The sequence below is a fragment of the Macaca thibetana genome, chromosome 11 (assembly GCF_024542745.1).
Source record: "Macaca thibetana thibetana isolate TM-01 chromosome 11, ASM2454274v1, whole genome shotgun sequence".
In the NCBI taxonomy this organism is placed as follows: Eukaryota; Metazoa; Chordata; class Mammalia; order Primates; family Cercopithecidae; genus Macaca; species Macaca thibetana.
Window position 1 is genome coordinate 9832641 of NC_065588.1, and position 18336 is coordinate 9850976.

Here is an 18336-nt window from a genome sequence, read left to right on the forward strand (position 1 = left end):
ATGTAACATTCTTGAAATGACAAAATTGTACAGATAGAGAATGAGGGTTATGGATGGGTGAGTGGAGAAGAAGGGGTAGAATGGAGAAAGGGTGGTGTGGATCTCTGTGGTGATGGAAGAGTTTTGTTCCCTCATTGTATCAATGGCATTATCTTAGTTGTGATATTATAGTGTAGTTTTTTAGATGTTACCATTGGGAGAAACTGAGCAAAGAAGATGTGGGATCTTTCTGTAATATTTCTTACAACTGCATGTGAATCTACAACTAGCTCAAAATAAAAAGTTTAATTATAAGATAAAAGCTACATGAAATGAAGCAAAAAATAATTCACCCTTTTCATGCACACAGAGTCAGAGAGTGTGACATAATTTGCAGGATCTAGTGCAGAATACAAATGTAAAACATCTGGTTCAAAAATTATTAATAATTTTGAGACTTTGATGATAAAGCATTAAACCACCTATGGAGCGCTTTAAGCATGATGAACTGTGCTACCACACAGATTGCACATTCACATATCTAGTCCTGCAAATGGAATGAGTTTTGCCCATGATCCATTCACCATTGCCTCTTTGGCTCAGTGAATTTTCTTCTTCAGGAGGGTAATTTTCTCTTCTTTCTCTGCTAAGCTGTTTAACAGTAGTTGCCCTGCCTAATGGGCTTCATCCATTTCTCTCAGATTGTTTTCATGATGCACTAGGATGAAGCACACCCTTTCTCCTAGTCTTGAGGAAACATCGATATTCAGAATATTTAAATCCAGGCACTGACCAATCAGAAGAGTTTCTGGCCAATGTTCCACACTTGAGGGAAATGACATTATCTGAACCCTGAAGAAAAAGGTTGTAGATATTCTCCAGATCAAAGCATCGCCAGGAAGATTTTAGTTGTTGAAGTTCGTAATATTTCCTAAAGCAGGTATGAATTACTAGTAACTTAACAGGTATATTAACTGATGAAGTTTTCATTTCTCAGAACAAACCAGTCAAGGAAGGTGCTATTATACTCCTTTTATTCATAGAGATCTTGAGGCTGACAGAGTTTAATCAATATACTATAATTATTGTGTAATAATAAATTACCATAAACGAGGGGTGCTATGATCTCAATATTTGTGTCTCCCACTCCCAAACTCACACTTTGAAATCCTGACTCTCAAGGTGATGGCATTAGCAGATAAAAGCTTTGGGAGGTGATTAGGTCATGAGGGTAGAACACTGATGAATGGGATTAGTGCCCTTACAAAAGGGACCCACCAAAGTTCCCTTGTTCCTTCCACTATGTGAGGACACATCTAGAAGGTGCCATCAATGAACCAGAAAGTAGGCCCTCACCAGGCACCAAATCTGCCAGCGTTCTGATCTTGGACTTCCAGCCTCCTGAACTGTGAGAAATAAATTTCTGTTGTTTGTAAGTTACCCATTTTATGGTATTTTGTTATAGACCACATGAACTAAAACAAGTGGATTAAAAACAACACAAATTACTATCTTACTGTCTAGAAATGAGAGATTCAAAATGGCTAAAGTCAGGGTGAAACTGATAGGGCTGCGTTTCTTTTGGAGGCTCTAGGGAAGAAGCTGTTTCCTTGCCTTTGTCAGCTTCCAGAGGCCACCTGTATTCCTTAGCTTATGGTCCCTTGCTACAGCTTTAAAGCCAGCAGCACAGCGTCTTCAAATCTCTCTCTGACAGTGACATTCCTGCCTTCCCCTAATAAAGACCCATGTGATTAAATTAGGCCCATCTGGATTATCCTCTGTCTTTAGACCCTTAACCACATCTGCAAAACGTCTTTTGTCATGTAAAATAACATCCTTACCTCAAGGTTTTGGGAATTAGCTTATTAATGTCTTTAGGGGGTCATTATTCTGCTTTCCACAAACATTTAAAATTAACTATCAGGCCACAAAAGTCATAAATGAATTGAGCTTGTTTGCCCCAAAGGCTGTGTTCTTTTTTCTTTTTTTTTTTTTGAGACGGACTCACTGTCGCCCAGGCTGGAGTGCAGTGGCACAATCTCGGCTCACTGCAACCTCCACCTCCTGTGTTCAAGCGATTCTCCTGCCTCAGCCTCCCAAGTAGCTGGGATTACAGGTGCGCACCACCAGGTCCAGCTAGTTTTTGTATCTTTAGTAGAGACAGGGTTTTGCCATGTTGGCCAGGCTGGTCTCCAACTCCTGACCTGAGGTGATCCACCTGCCTCGGCCTCCCAAAGTGCTGGGGTTACAGGCGTGAGCCACCACGCCCTGCCAGTTGTGTTCTTTTACATCATAATACACTGCCTTTTATATCCCTCACTTATTCAATATCATTACCATCCATCATGCTGTCACAAACACAGAAACCCAAGAAAAGTGGGATACAGGTCATTGAGAATAAATAATTTTTATGAACTTTTGTTCTTTCTTGTAACTTTTTATCAGTCGGCTATTCTAATGAAGCAAAATCTGATAATATATTGCTTTTATACTACTCAGTTGAGACATTCACATCTATTGAGGAGCAATGGGTACTTTGAAGGGGGTTTTTTCTTTCCTTTCATATCCGGTCAATTAGTCATCAATTTCCGCCTTCTAATATAGATACCACTAAAAAATTATATTTTGAAAAAAGAAATTTATTTTCTAAATGAAATTAAAATTACTCTGTATGTGTACTTCTTTTCCTCACACTGGAATTCTCTAGGGACCGTGTAAATGCACATCACTGTATCTTATGTTGGTATCAGTTATTTAACACAAGGTTGCATAAGAAAGTAAGCACGATGCTATGGCTTAGAAGTCATGAGATTCACATAGTTCAATATAAAGCTTCTGTGATAACTGGAGAGTTATTTTGACACATTTCTCCTTTCATAATTTATGCACCAGCCATCTCAGATTTCAGGTGTTTTCCCAACTCTGTGATATATTCTCTTCGCTCTGGGCCTAACTAAAGAAACGAGAAGACTTCCTTCAACTGGAAGACTTCTTCCTCTACCTCAAATGCCTCACTTTATTTTTTAAGTTAATTAATTAATTAATTAATTTTTTCTTTCTTTGAGATGGAGTCTTGCTGTGTCGCCCAGGCTGGAGTGCAGTGGCACGATCTCAGTTCACTGCAGGCTCCGCTTCCTGGTTTCACGCCATTCTCCTGCCTCAGCCTCCTGAGTAGCTGGGACTACAGGCACCCACCACGGCACCCAGCTAATTTTTTGTATTTTAGTAGAGACTGGGTTTCACCGTGTCAGCCAGGATGTATTTATTTATTTATTTGAGACAGAGTCTCACTCTGTTGCCCAGGTGGTGCAACCTTGGCTCACTGCAACCTCAGCCTCTAGGGTTCAAGCAATTCTCCTGCCTCAACCTCCCAAGTAGCTGGGATTACAGGTGCAAGCCACCATGCCCAGGTAATTTTTGTATTTTTAGTAAAGATAGGATTTCACCATGTTGGTCAGGCTGATCTTGAACTCCTGACCTCAGGTGATCCACCCACCTTGGCCTCCCAAAGTGCTGAGATTACAGGTGTGAGCCACCATGCCCGGCCTAAATGCCTCACTTTATTTAACTAACTCCAGCTCATTTGATTGGTACTTTCTTGGGAAAACTTCTTCTGGGTTAAGTGCCCTCATTAACTGCTCTCCTAATAAATTATTCTACTGCCATTCACATCTTGTTACAATAAGTCATGCATACCTACTTATTTTTCAGTTCCCTTAAAGGAAGGGACATTACACTCAAAGTCCACCTGGCATGCTGGCTGAAGGGCATGAAGTTTGAAAATATTTGTTAAATGATTATGGACATCTTTAGGACTTCATGAACTTACTTTCAGTTTAGTTTCTACAAAAGGAGAAACTTACAGCAATGTAGAAACAAGAGATTGATATGAATAAATTATGTGACTAACTCACAGATAATATGTCATTTGATATTTGACCTTTAAAGGAGTTTTCATATCAGATCTTTCGGTTATGGGTTCTATAGCTTACTGTGAACTTAGACATATTAGTTAGTCCCTCACCCAAGATCATCTGAAAAATAAAGGTAATATCAGCCTCATTAGTTAGTTATGCCAATTAAATAAGAACACATGTTTAAACCTCATATTAATGTGTATGGAGCATAGTAAGTAGTAATAAGCTGGAGTTTTATGTTGTCATGCCAGGCTAATAACAGTAAAAGTAATAGTAGTTTCACTGGAAGGTTCAAGATTAGTGTAGAAATTCCAAGATGATGTGAAATTTATCAGGGTTTACCTTCTGTCCCCTTTAAGCTAACAATGAAATCATAAAACGACGTGAAAGGGAAAAGCCTGCCAGTTCATATCCACTTCTGTGTATGATCATATAACTGGAGAGACGTCAAACTCATGCTGAGAACAACTAGAAGGCTAGAGTTGAAGAAAAAGGATTTCATTAAGATTATTAGAGAGTGTTCAAGGCAACTGGAGGGGGAACAAAGATTCTGGAAAGGGGCCACGGGGAAGTGAGTCAGCATTCCAGGAGTCACCCTTCTCTTAGGGGCATCTTGGCAGTGGGTCAGATGCTGAGATTCTGGGGAGAAGGCAGTGGATACCAGGCATTTTTTGCAGGGACAGAAAAATCTCTTCCTAAAGCACTTGAAGGGCCAAAATCCCAAAGAGGAGAGAGGGCCAAAGAAATGAGAAAAATTTTTCTCTCAAGCAATTTTCAAATTGTTAAATTTCACAGGTTAGGAAGAACAGTGTGAAAAACAGACTTCAACTTTTGGCAATCACATGTTGTTTAGGAGACAAAACCAAATTCAACTTCCAACAAAGAGAAGCAGCTTTGATCAAAAGCAGGTTCTCAGATGGAATTACTAGAAGGCTTTATCATAGGTCCTAGGAAAAACTAGAAAGGATGAAATACTAAAGAAAAAGATAGATGGAATCTTACAGAAACTGGGACTCAGCCCTAACTCAACTTCGTTTCTATTCGATTAAGGCAATAGCTGTCCAATCTGGAACTTATTTCTCACAGGTAAGGGGGGGACTACTGTATAGAATTCAAAAAACAGGTAAAATCAATTTATGTTGTCAGAGTTAAGACAGAGATTATATTTGGGGTAACGAGCGTTGCAGGACGTGAGTAGGGCACATAGGATGTTGGTATTGTTTTATGTGGTTTTAAGATATACTTCATTTAGGTACTTGTTACATGTTATATTTGTAATGAATGTGTTTAGTTGTACGCTTATGATTTGTGCACATTACTAAAAACTATATTTTAGTAAAAAGTGCCCTTACCAGCATTTATATACAAGAAATCAATACATCTGACAAGAAGCTCCTGCTGCTAAAGAGCCTCTGTGCTCCTGGATTATTCCACAGGGAGCACAGAAGCTGCACACCGTTCAGGCCCATTTTTGAAACGTTGTTGTAGCAGCCATAGCAGCAACTTCCCAAAATATCTTGCAGAAATTGAAAACAAGATATTTTTTGAATGAACATAAACTCTTGGGAATGAATTTTAATTTGAGTTGTAGGCCGGGCGCGGTGGCTCAAGCCTGTAATCCCAGCACTTTGGGAGGCCGAGACGGGTGGATCACGAGGTCAGGAGATTGAGACCATCCTGGCTAACACGGTGAAACCCCGTGTCTACTAAGAAATACAAAAAACTAGCCGGGCGAGGTGGCGGGCGCCTGTAGTCCCAGCTACTCGGGAGGCTGAGGCCGGAGAATGGTGTGAACCCGGGAGGCGGAGCTTGCAGTGAGCTGAGATCCGGCCACTGCACTCCAGCCCGGGCAACAAAGCAAGACTCCGTCTCAAAAAAAAAAAAAAAAAAAAAAGAAATTGCTGTTGTCTTTACTCACCTAACATTCATTTCCTCTGAGAGTCAACTCCTTCCTTTCAATACATTCTTATTTTCTATCATGATATTGCTTTGTACCACATAAAATACAATTATACTTTTTTAACAGTCAAAAAATTTTAAGTTATCAAGCATTAGTTTCTTTTGTAACCAAAATACTGTTGGAGAAGTAGCTTCAACTTTTTTTCTTTTAAATTCTTACAAACACCAGTTTATTCTGTTGTGATGAGCTGATTTTTGAAATAATTTGTGTTTCATTTGTTCCTCTAGCTACATTTAATTTAAAGGCTTGAAATTCTGAGTTACTGGGGCAGTTACACACTGACATATTTTAGTAGTTGGGCTTTTCTTGGTTTCGTTTTGTTTCGAATCATTCTTGGGGTTGAAAACAGACTGTGGTTTAGATCACTCATGGTAACTGGAAGCAAAATGCATGACAGTAACAATGTGGAGAAAGACATTGCACCATCCGAATTGCCTGCAAATCCAGGTAAAAAGCTGGGATGTAGAGTAAACGTGAGGACTGGAATGGGAAGGTAGCGGTAGTGATGGGCTCACACAGGTAAGGTACTGATCCAGTAAGAAGTTTTCAAGGATAAGAGATGGAATGTGGGAGTCTATAAATTGGCTTATAATTCATGTGAAATATGCATATATTTATATTCACAGTTGTAACAACTAAGGAGAGGGAACAATGAAACATGTAAGACAATGAGATAAGGTTAAGTTTATGATTGAAAATAAAAATAGTGAATTTCACTTAAAAAAAACTACAAACTCTAAAGTGTTACTCAGATACAAGATACTATCATTATTACATAGGTAGAAAACCTACCATGGAAGCTCATAAGAGAGAAAAGGTAGAAAATAGTCTGTAAAGGACATTTACAAATCAACAAAGTAAACAAAGGTTGAAGTAAAAACTTAGGGCATTCTAATGTAATTATGTTAGATTGGATGCACTGGAACTATATATAGAGAGAGCTTTATATGATGATTTATATGATGACTTAGTAAGTGAAAAGCTTTATATGATGATTTAGTAAGTGGAAAAAAAAAGTCTTTTGCCACAGTTAGAGAAAATCAAGGTTTTATAACTTAGGACTTAAAAGTTTGGAGTTTTTTTCCTCCCATCTTAAAAGGTAAAGGTAATCAATTTAAAGAAAAGGTAATTCAGAGGGGGAAAAAGCTGAACGCTAAATGTTGTTAAATGACTTAATTTGTTTCTTCACTCATTGGGTATTTTGAGCATTTTATACCAACTGCTTTGAAGTATTTGTCAGATAGTTCCAACATCTCTGTCATTTCCCTCCTTGGCTTGTACTGTCTTTCCCCACTGAAGTTTACATTTTCATGGTTCTTCATATGCTGTGTAATATTGGACTGTAATTTGAACTTTTGAATAAATATTTAGTTAGACTGGATCTTATTTAAATTTTGGAGAATATTGATACTATTGTTTTAGCAAGCAATCACACTGGTGGGATGAAGACAATCTGTGGGATCTGGTTCCAATGTCAGTTCCATTCTGAAAGCCTTTGTAGAGCTTTTCAGGTATATGCCTCAACCCGGGGTGAAACTGGCAACTGCGCAATGCTCTATTCATTAGCTCGGGTCTTAACATCTTTAGTATGCCAATTAGAAACACATCTAGGCATGCATAAGTTGAGGGGCAGGTGAATCCAGGAGTTTATAAATAATGTTCATGGATCTCTTTCTAACGTTTCTCCCTCTTCACCATCTGACCAGTATTTTCAGGTTCCCAGGGGCTTCTCCTTTCCATCCTCCATGAAACGCGGGGCTCCTTTTATTCTGATGAACCATACACTTCTGCAGTCATTTCTGCATCTTTAAACTCATGTGGCAGAAGGACAGCGAGAAAGAAGAAAAAAAAGCAAGAGGTTTGGCCCCACTCTCATGGAGCCACAACTCTACTGAATGGAGAGGACTGACTTTTCTTTTCTTTTTATTTCTGAGACGGAGTCTCGCTCTGTCTCCCAGGCTGGAGTGCAGTGGCCGGATCTCAGCTCACTGCAAGCTCCGCCTCCCGGGTTCACGCCACTCTCCTGCCTCAGCCTCCCGAGTAGCTGGGACTACAGGCGCCCGCCACCTCCCCTGGCTAATCTTTTGTATTTTTAGTAGAGACGGGGTTTCATCGTGTTAGCCAGGATGGTCTCCATCTCCTGACCTCGTGATCCGCCTGTCTCGGCCTCCCAAAGTGCTGGGATTACAGGCGTGGGCCACCGCGCCTGGCTGAGGATTGATCTTTCTCAAGGTTTTGGCTATTGCATGTTGCTGTAGTTTCCACTACCATCATCAGATTGCCTGAGGTTTGAGGCACATGGCAGTGTAGACAAGAGAGAGGGAGAAAAAATAAATGTGGTGTTTTCAAACTCTATTTGAGGTAGGAGTTTGCTTTTTTGTTCCTCAAACCATACCTCTAGTGCTTCTCCTGGAGCCCTCTATTTTTATGCTGACAGATGCTCAATTCCATGTTTCTGGCTGTATTAAGTTCAGGGCAGTGATGTTAGAGGAGGGAAATTTAAATTCACCACTGGTTTGATGGCTCTTTAAATTTGGATATTCTTGTAAGATCTGCTGCTAGTATATCCTTTTTCCTTTTGCTCTTTTTTTGGTTTAAAGACCATATTTTTAGAGCCATTTTGGGATCACAGCAAAATTGTGAGAAAGATAGTTTTTTTGTTGTTGTTTGTTTTGCATTTTCTCCTTGTTGCCACACATACATAGACTCTGTCTTAGCCTGTTTTGTGCTGCTATTACAGAATACCCAAGACTGGGTAATTTATAATGAACAAAATCTATTGGCTCATAGTTCTGGAGGCTGGAAAGTTCAAGACTGAGAGACACATCTGGTGAGGGCCTTTTTGCTCCATCATCCCATGGCAGAATTTGGAAGGGCAAGAGAGCACATGCATAAGAAAGAGAGAGAGCAAGAGGCACCAAACTTGCTTTGATAACAAATCCACTTTCATGATAGTAAACCCACTCCCATTATAAGGACATCATGACCTGATTCCCTCCCTGGCTCTTCAAGTACTCCAATCAGTGGTAGGTTCAGTCTTTTTACATAGTCCTGTAGTTCTTGGAGGTTTTGTTCATTCCTTTTCATTCTTTTTTCTCTAGTCTTGTCTGTCTGCCTTATTTCAGCAAGATAGTCTTTAAGCTCTGGTATTTTCTCTTCTGCTTGGTCAATTTGGCTATTGATACTTGTGTTTGCATCATGATGTTCTCGTGCTGTGTTTTTCAGCTCCATCAGGTCATTTATGCTCTCGCTAAACTGGTTATTCTGGTTAACAGCTCCTGTAATCTTTTATCATGCTTCTTAGCTTCTTTGCATTGGGTTAGAACATAATGCTGTAGCTCGGAGAAATTCATTATTACCTACTTTCTGAAGCCTACCTCTGTCAGTTCATCCATCTCAGCTTCAGCCTCGTTCTATGCCCTCGCTGGAGAAGTGTCGCGATCATTTGGAAGAGAAGAGGCATTCTGGCTTTTGGAATTTTCAGGGTTTTTGCATTGTTTTTTTCCTCATCTTTGTGGATTTATCCACCTTTGATCTTTGAGGCTGATGACCTTTGAATGGGGTTTTTGTGGAGTCTTTTTTGTTGATGTTGTCTTTGTTACTTTCTGTTGGTTTGTTTATCTTCTAACAGTCAGCCTTTCTGCTGCAGATCTGCTGCAGTTTACTGGGGAGCCACTCCAGACCCCGTTCACCTGGGTATCACCAGTGGAGGCTGCAGAACAGCAGATCGCTGCCTGCTTCTTCCTTCGGAAGTTTCGCCCCTGAGGGACACTGGCCTGATGCCAGCCGGAACGCTTCTGTATGAGGTGTCTGGTGACCCTTGTTGGGAAGTCTCACCCAGTCAGGAGGCACAGGATCAAGGACCCGCTTATGTAGAGAGTCTGATGTTCCCTTAGCAGAGCTGGTGTGCTGTACTGGGGGAATCCCACTCACCCGGTTCATCTGGTCTCTTCAGAGCCAGCAGGAAAGATTAAGTCTGCTGAATCTGAAACTGCCTCTCCCCTCAGGTACTCTGACTCAGGGAGACGAGAGTTCTGTCTGTAAGCCCCTGACTGGAGCTGCTGGAATGCTTGCAGGAATGGCCCGCCTGGTGAGGAGGGATGGCTCAGGGTCCCACCTAAAGAGGCAGTCTGGCCACAACCTGCCACAGCACTTTGCTGCACTGTGGGAAATTTGGCCCAGTCCAAACCTCTCAGGCTCCTTTGCACTGTCAGGGGCAAACCGCCAACTACTGGTGGTCACCCCTCCCGGCAGGAACTTGGTCATTCCAGGCACACTCCAGACTACTCTGCTGGCAGCGGGGATCTCAAGTCAGTGGGTCTTAGCTTGCAGGGATCCACAGGAGTAGAACCCATTGATTGAGACTGCTGGGCTCTCCTCCTTGGCTTCAGCCCCCTTTCCATGGGACTGGATGGTTCTCCTGCCTCCCTGGAGTTCCACGAACCACTGGAGCATGTAAAAACTCCCGCAGCTCAGGGCCTGCCTAAACAGCCACCAATGGGAGTGGCTGTCATTGGTTTGCCCAAGTTTGTGCTTGAGACCCAGGGCCCTGGTGGTGTAGGCTCATGAGGGAATCTTCTGATCTGCAGATTGCAAAAATCTGTGGGAGAAACATAGTACCCCTGGTGGGTAGGACAGACCCTCCCCACTTCCCTTACCTCAGGGAGGCAGGTCTCCCCGCCCTGGGCAACTCCTGGGTGAAGTCACACCCCACCTGCTTTCTCCTTGCTTTCTGTGGGTTGCACCAGCTGCCCAATGAGATGAACTTGGTACCTCAGATGGAGATGCAGAATTCACCTGCCTTCCACATTCATCTCACTGGGAGCTTCAGACCAGAGCTATTTCTATTTGGCCATTTTGGCCCCTCCCGTCAAGTATGTTTTCTTTTGTAAGAAACTGCCAAAGTGGCTGTAGCATTTAGCTTTCTTACCAGTAATGCATGAGACTTCCGGTTGCTCCACATCCTTGCCAGCATTTGATATTGTTAGTGTTTTAATGTAACGCTTAAGTAATATGTAATGATATCTCATTGTTTTAACTTGCAATTCTCAAAGGACATATGATATTAATAATTTGTCTTCTCATTATTTTGATTATGTCTTTTGCAGATCAAAAGTTTTTAGTTTTAATGAAGTCCAGTTTATCAGTTCTTTCTTTCATGGATTGTGCCTTTGGTATGATATCTAAAAAGTCATCACCATACCCAAAGTTATCTAGGCTTTCTCTTATGTTATCTTCTATGAGTTTTACAGTTTTGTGTTTTACATTTAGGGCTATGATACATTTTGATTTATTTTTGGGAAAGAGGCAAAATCTGGGCCTAGATTCATTTATTTATATGTGGGTGTCTAGTTGTTCAGCATCATTTGTTGAAAAGACTATCTTTTCTTAATTGTATTGCTTTTGCTCTTTTATCAAAGATCAGTTGACTATATTTATCTGGGTCTATTTATTTTTAGTCTACTTCTCTGCTTTCTATCCTTTTTCATTAATATATTTGTCTTTTTTTTTTTTTTAAGAGTCAGAGTCTTGCTCTGTCGCCCAGGCTGGAGTGCAGTAGCGCGACCTCGGCTCACTGCAAGCTAAGCTCTGCCTCCTGGGTTCACACCATTCTCCTGCCTCAGCCTCCCAAGTAGGTGGGACTACAGATGCCCACCACTACCCCCAGCTAATTTTTGTATTTTTAGTAGAGACGAGGTTTCACCATGTTAGCCAGGATGGTCTCAATCTCCTGACCTCGTGATCTGCCTGCCTCGGCCTCCCAAAGTGCTGGGATTACAGGAGTGAACCACCACGCCCGGCCTTATTTGTCTATTCTTTAACAAATACCACATTGTCTTGATTACTGTAGCTTCAGAGTAAATCATGAAGTCAGGTAGTATCAGTTGTTTAACTTTGTTCATCTCCTTCAATAATGTGTTTGCTTTTCTGGGTCTTTTGCTTATCTATACAAACTTTAGAATCAGTTTGTTGATATTTGCACAATAACTTGCTGAGATTATTACTATCATTGCATTTAACCTGTAGATTAAGCTGGGAAGAATTGATATCTTGGCAATGTTGAGTCTTTCTCTCCATGAACACAAAATACTTCTCCATTTATTTAGTTCTACTTTGATTTCATTCATCAGTTTGTAGTTTTCCACATATAGATTTTGTACATATTTTGTTAGATTTATACCTAAGTATTTTATTTCTTGAATGCTAATGTGTATGGCACTGTGTTCTCAAATAAAAGTCTGTTTGTTTGTTTCTGGCATAGAGAAAAGTGATTGACTTTTGTAGATTAGCCATGCATTCTACAACCTTACATATCAATAACCTTGCATATCAGTTCCCAGAATTTTCAATTCTTCAGGATTTTCTACATGGATGATTATGTCATCTGCAGAGAAATACAGTTTTATTTCTTACTTTCTCATCTATGTACCTTTTATTTCCTTTATTTCCTTTTCTTGTCTTACTGTGTTATCTAGCACTTCCAGAACAATGTCGTAAAGCATTGGTGAGAGGGACATCTTTGCCTTGTTCTCGATCTTAATGGGAAAAATTCAGGTTTCTCACCATACTTGAGGATGTTAGGTGTAGATTATTGTAGATATTCTTTATTAAGGTGAAGAAGTTCTTCCCTATTTCTAGTTTACTGAGAGTTTTTGTCACAAGTCCATGTTGAATTTTGTTTACTGAGAGTTTTTATCACAAATGGCTATTGAATTTTGTTAAATTTTTTTGTATATATTGATATAATCAAGTGAATTTTTTAGCTTGTTAATGTTATGGATAACAATTGATTTTTGAATGCTGAACTTGCCTTAAATAGCTGAAATAAATTTCACTTCATCACAGTGTATAATTCTTTTTATACATCATTGGATTGGATTTGCTAAAGTTTTGTTGAGGTTTTGCATCTATGTTCATGGGGTATAGTGGCCCATAGTTTTCTTTTCCTGTAATGTCTTAATCTGATTTTCCTATTAGGATAAAGCTGGCCTCATAGAATGAGTTAAGAAGTAGTCTCTCTGCTCTGACTTGTAAAACAAATTATAGAGAATTGGTATAATTTTTTCCTTAAATGTTTGGTTGAATTCACCAGCAAGTCCATCTTGACATGGTGCTTTCTGTTTTGGAAGGTCTTCTGTATATAACTTCTGTAATAAATGTAAACATATTTAGGTCATCTATTTCTCCATGTATGAGTTTAGAGAAATTATGTCTCTCAAGTGACTGATCCTCTGTGTGGACATAGAACTGTCCATTTTAGCATCCATGGGATCTGTAGTAATAGCTACTTATTTATTTCTGATACGGGTAATTTGTGTCCTTCCTCTTTTCTTCTTAATCACCCTGGCTAGAGCCTTATGCATTATTTTTAATCTTTCAAAACCTAGTTTTGGTTGTGATAACTTTTTCTATTAATGTCCCATTTTTTATTTTTGCTCTAATTATTTCTTTTCTTCTGTTTACTTTGTACCTGATTTGCTCTTTTATTTCTAGTTTCCTAAGGTATAAACTTAGCTAATTAATTTTAGATCTTTATTTTTTTCTAATAGATGCATTCAATGCTATCAATTTCTCTTTAAACAATGCTTTTACTGTATCCCACAAATTTTGTTAAGCTGTATTTTCATTTTCATTTAGTTGAAATATTTTAAAATTTCTATTGTGATTTCTTCCTTGACCCATATGTTGTTTAGAAACATATTGTTTAATCACCACATGTTTGTGGAGATGAGTGGGATTTAAAACTTTTCTTTGTTATTGACTCTAATTTATTTACATTGTGGTCTGTATGATTTCTATTTTGTTAAATTTGCTAGGGTATGTTTTACAGCCCAGAAGGTGGTCTATTATGGTGACTATTCCATGTAATCTTGAGAGTGTATATTCTGCTGTTGTTGCACAAAGTAGTCTATAGATGTCAATTATATTCAGTTGATTGATGGTGTTGCTGAGTTCACCTAAGTTCTACTGATTTTCTCCCTGCCGGATCTGTGCATTTCTTTCTTTCTTTTTATTTTTTCTATTTTGTTGTTTTTGAGACAGAGTCTCGCTCTGTCACCCAGGCTGGAGTGCAGTAGTGCAGTCTCATCTCATTTCAACCACTGCTTCCCGGGTTCAAGCAATGCTCCCCCCTCAGTCTCCTGAGTAACTGGGAATACCAGCACATACCACCACACTTGGCTCATTTTTGTCTTTTTGTAGAGACAGAGTTTTACCACATTGCCCAGGTTGGTCTTGAACTCCTGAGATCAAATAATCCAGTCTTTTTGGCATCCCAAGGTGCTGAGATTACAGGCATGAGCCACTGTACCCTGCTGGATCTGTGCATTTCCAATAGAGTGTTGTTGAAATCACCAACTAGGAAAATGAATTCATTGATTTCTCCTTGCAGTTCTATTAATTTTTGCCTCATGTAGTTAAATACTCTCTTGTTAGGTGCATGCACATTTAGGTTTGTTATGTGGAAACATAACATAGTTTCTTGGAAAACTAATTCTTATACCATTATGCAATAATTTTCATCATTCCTGATAAATTTCCTTGCTTTGAGGTTTGTTCTGTTTGAAATTTGTATAGCTTCTCCTGCTTTCTTTTGTTTGTACCAGTATGATATATATACATATATATATATTTACAATCCATTTACTTTTAGTTTTTATATATAAAGTGCATTTCCTGCAGATATCATGTAGTTTAATCTCTGATTTTTAACTGGTGCATTTAGATCATTGATATTAAACTGATTATTAACATAGGTGGATTAAATATCTACCATATTTCTTTCTGTTTTCTATTTTTTGCCTTTGTTCTTTGTTTCTATTTCGTTTTTCACTCTCTTCAGAGACAGAGTCTCATTCTGTTCATTAGGCTGGAGAGTGATGGTGTAATTATAGCTCCCTGTACCCTTGAAATCCTAGGCCCAAGTGATTCTCCCACCTAAGCCCTGAGTACCTGGTATTACAGGCATATGCCACAAAGCCTGGCTAATTTTTATTTAATTTTTGTAGAGAGAGAGTCTTGCTACGTCTCCCAGTCTGGTCTTGAACTTCTGGCCTCAAATGATCCTCCTGCCTCAGTGTCCGAAAGGGTTGGGATTATAAGTGTAAGCTACCACACCCAGCCTTGTCTTCCATTTTTTTCCCTGTATGTTTAGTTTTTAACTTAGCATTTATAAAGTTCTATTTTTTTCTCATTCTTGGTATATCAATTATACTTTAAAAAATGTGATTTTAGGCCAGGCGTGGTGGCTCAAGCCTGTAATCCCAGCCCTTTGGGAGGCCGAGACGAGCAGATCACGAGGTCAGAAGATCGAGGCCATCCTGGCTAACACGGTGAAACCCTGTCTCTACTAAAAAATACAAAAAACTAGCCAGGCGAGGTGGCGGGCACCTGTAGTCCCAGCTACTCGGGAGGCTGAGGCAGGAGAATGGCGTGAACCTGGGAGGCAGAGCTTGCAGTGAGCTGAGATCCAGCCACTGCACTCCAGCCCGGGTGACAGAGCGAGACTCCGTCTCAAAAAAAAAAAAAAAATGTGATTTTAGTGGTTACCCTAGTGTTTGCAATATACACTCACAACTAACATAAGTTTGCTTTCAAATAATACTATACCATTTCACAGGTACTGTGAGTATCTTCTAATAAAAAAATCCTAATTCCCTGCTTTTATCCCATGGGTCATTTCTGTTATTTATTTTATTTACATATAAGAATACATAAGCATATAAATCTATATATATAAGCACACATATTTAATATATTGGTACTATTATTATTTTGAACAAATTGTCATTTGTTAGATCAATTAAGAATAAGAAAAATAAATAGTTTTATTTTACCTTCACTTATTTTTTATATACTTCCTTTTTCATATAATTTATGTTTCTAACCTGTATAATTCTCTTTCCATTTAAAATAATTGCATTTACCTTTTTTGTTTTTTGATATAAGATAGGTCTACTGGCAACAAGTTATCTCAATGTTTGTCTAAAATAGTATTTGCTTGTCATTCATTTTGAAGAATTTTTTAGGCTAAAGAATTCTAAGTTAATAAGGTTTTTTTCTCTTAATACTTTAAATATTTGTTTCCACTGTCTTCTTACTTGCATGGTTTTTGAGGAGAATGTAAAAGTCATTTTTATCTTTGTTTCTCTACATGTAGAATTTATTTTCCTCTGGATTCTCTTATGATTTCTTAAATATTTTATAAAGGGGGTACAGGGGCATATGTGAACTCTATATTTTTCATTCAGTATTTCTGTCAACTTAAACTGCTAAAAACTAAAATCTGTTGATTAAGACAAATATCTTGGGAAACATCAGTGTAAAGCTTGCTAATGTCTCTAGTGTTGCGGGGAATGTTAGAGAAAAATACGCCTATTTAGCTAAGGACAAATCTAGATAAATTAACTAGAAGTGTGAATTGTATACAAGAGATTGTGTCGGAACAGGGTTCCAATAATAAACTTTATAAGAGGTTTTAGATAACCTAAGACATTTTGAAATATAACACAGATACAGGAAATTATACAATACAAATATGTAGCTTGATTAATTATTGTAAGATAAACACCTTTGTTGACTCCTGATATGGCCTAGCTGTGTCTTCACCCAAATCTCATCTTGAATTGTAGTTCTCATAATCCCCACTTGTCATGGGAGGGACCCAATGGGAGATAACTGAATCATGGAGGTGGTTACCCTTCATGCTGTTCTCGTGATAGTGAGTGAGTTTTCATGAGATCTGATGGTTTTATAAGGGGCTTTTACCCCTTTGTTAGGCACTTCTCTCTCCTGCTGCCACGTGAAGAAAAACATGTTTGCTTCTTCTTCCATCATTATTGTAAGTTTCCTGAGGCCTCCCCAGCCATGCAGAACTGTGAGTCAATTAAACTTTCCTTTTAAATTATCCAGTCTCGGGCAGTTCTTCATAGCAGTGAGGATGGACTAATACAACTACTAACATTGTCTGAGAAAGATCCTTGTTATGTGGCTCAGAGACCTTCTATGTATTCTGAACTACTCACTCTCCTATCCTTCCAAGAATAACACTAATTTGACCTCTACCATAATCACTTTATCATTTCAGTTTTGCCTTTTTTCCTCCAAAACAATGCCTTTTAAGTCTATTTTAATCAATAGATCTCCTCTTAATATCATTTAAAAATATTTCTTTACATTTTTAGACAGGAATCAGAATAACTTGCTATGTTGAATTTCCAACGATTTGGATGTTGATTTCATTCCTGTGGTTTAGTTGACATGAATCTCTCCAATTGAAAGGGTAACCTGAATATGGTAGCTGGAAAGTTAAAATCAATTCTTTTAACTTTTGAAAATGATTACACTGTAGAGATAGAATAGTAAGTTCATAAGATGACAGGTCATTTGCATCCTCTAGTGAAAAGGGAAGGAATTAAATAAAAATAACATTTTGATGGTTAATGTTTCTGGCAGTATTATGTATGTATTTAATTGCTAAAATGTTTTTCAATAATTTTTTCCAGGTTATCGGCATTCAAAAGAGCATTCTGGTAAAGCTACCTTAATTTGGCCTTTATTTTTCTTAATCATGTTTCTGACAATCATAGTGTGTGGAATGGTTGTTGCTTTAAGTGGTAAGTGAACTGTAATCTTCATTCATCTAGAGAGAATTATACTTGTAAAAAGAAGAGAAAGAATCTAAATAATTTTACTATTCTTTACAGCTTTTAATATATTGTCTCACTAATTGAGTTAAACTCCAATAGCTTTTTAAGTGGCATCAAAAATTTTAATTATGTAAATAGGGTTCACACTATTCCAAGTTTAGTGAAATGATCAGAATCTTCAGAAGGTAGAAGACAGACCACTATTCCTTAAGAATACTGATGCAAAAATTTTAAAAAATAGTAAACTGAAAAATAGTCCCTTATCCAATCTAGGGACATAGTTAATTTTACCTCCACAACAGCCTTGTTTCATGAAAAATAGCAAAACAGATGGTTTAAAGTATACAAAACTACTAAGTGGCTATAACATCACAGGCAGCCTGGTCTTTCTTCCTAGCTGTTTGAGCATGTTCTGGCCCTTGTTTTTTTTAGCATATGTAGCCCATCTCCCTAGAAAACAAACTCCTTTTAGTGATTGTACCCTAAAAGCAATTTAGCTATAAAAATTATCTTGTACCTCAAAACATGCTTGCATTGCATCTAATATAAACCAAGCTGAGACATAGAAAACTACAAAAACACTTTCCCCAAACCTCATGCCACTCTACGTATCAACCTAAAATCTACCCCCATTATTGGATTCTGAAGTAATTTCAGAGAGACCCTTCAAATACTGCTTACATAACTTAGAGTCAGCAATACTTGGAACACTCCATGTTCTAGATAATTCCTATTCATTTGCGAATCTTTTGCTTATTATCTTTTGCCATTTTGAAACCACAGATACATTATAACACTTTATACATTTATGAAGCAAAAATAATTTTTTTAT

At 38.4% G+C, this 18336-nt stretch overlaps 1 protein-coding gene across 3 annotated transcripts in view; it reads left to right on the plus strand.

Moving 5' to 3' along the window:
• The first annotated feature begins 6206 nt into the window (after positions 1-6206).
• Positions 6207-18336, plus strand: part of CLEC2D (C-type lectin domain family 2 member D) — a 28105-nt gene continuing 15975 nt past the window's right edge. The window contains exons 1-2 of one of the 3 annotated variants that reach the window (XM_050746600.1): positions 6207-6303; positions 17361-17387. In XM_050746600.1, coding sequence (XP_050602557.1) covers positions 6225-6303; positions 17361-17387 — 106 coding nt within the window. In that variant the 5' untranslated portion in view covers positions 6207-6224. Of the gene's footprint in view, positions 6304-17360; positions 17472-18336 lie in introns of all 3 variants that reach the window. The other 2 variants (XM_050746599.1, XM_050746601.1) reach the window with 2 other exon arrangements.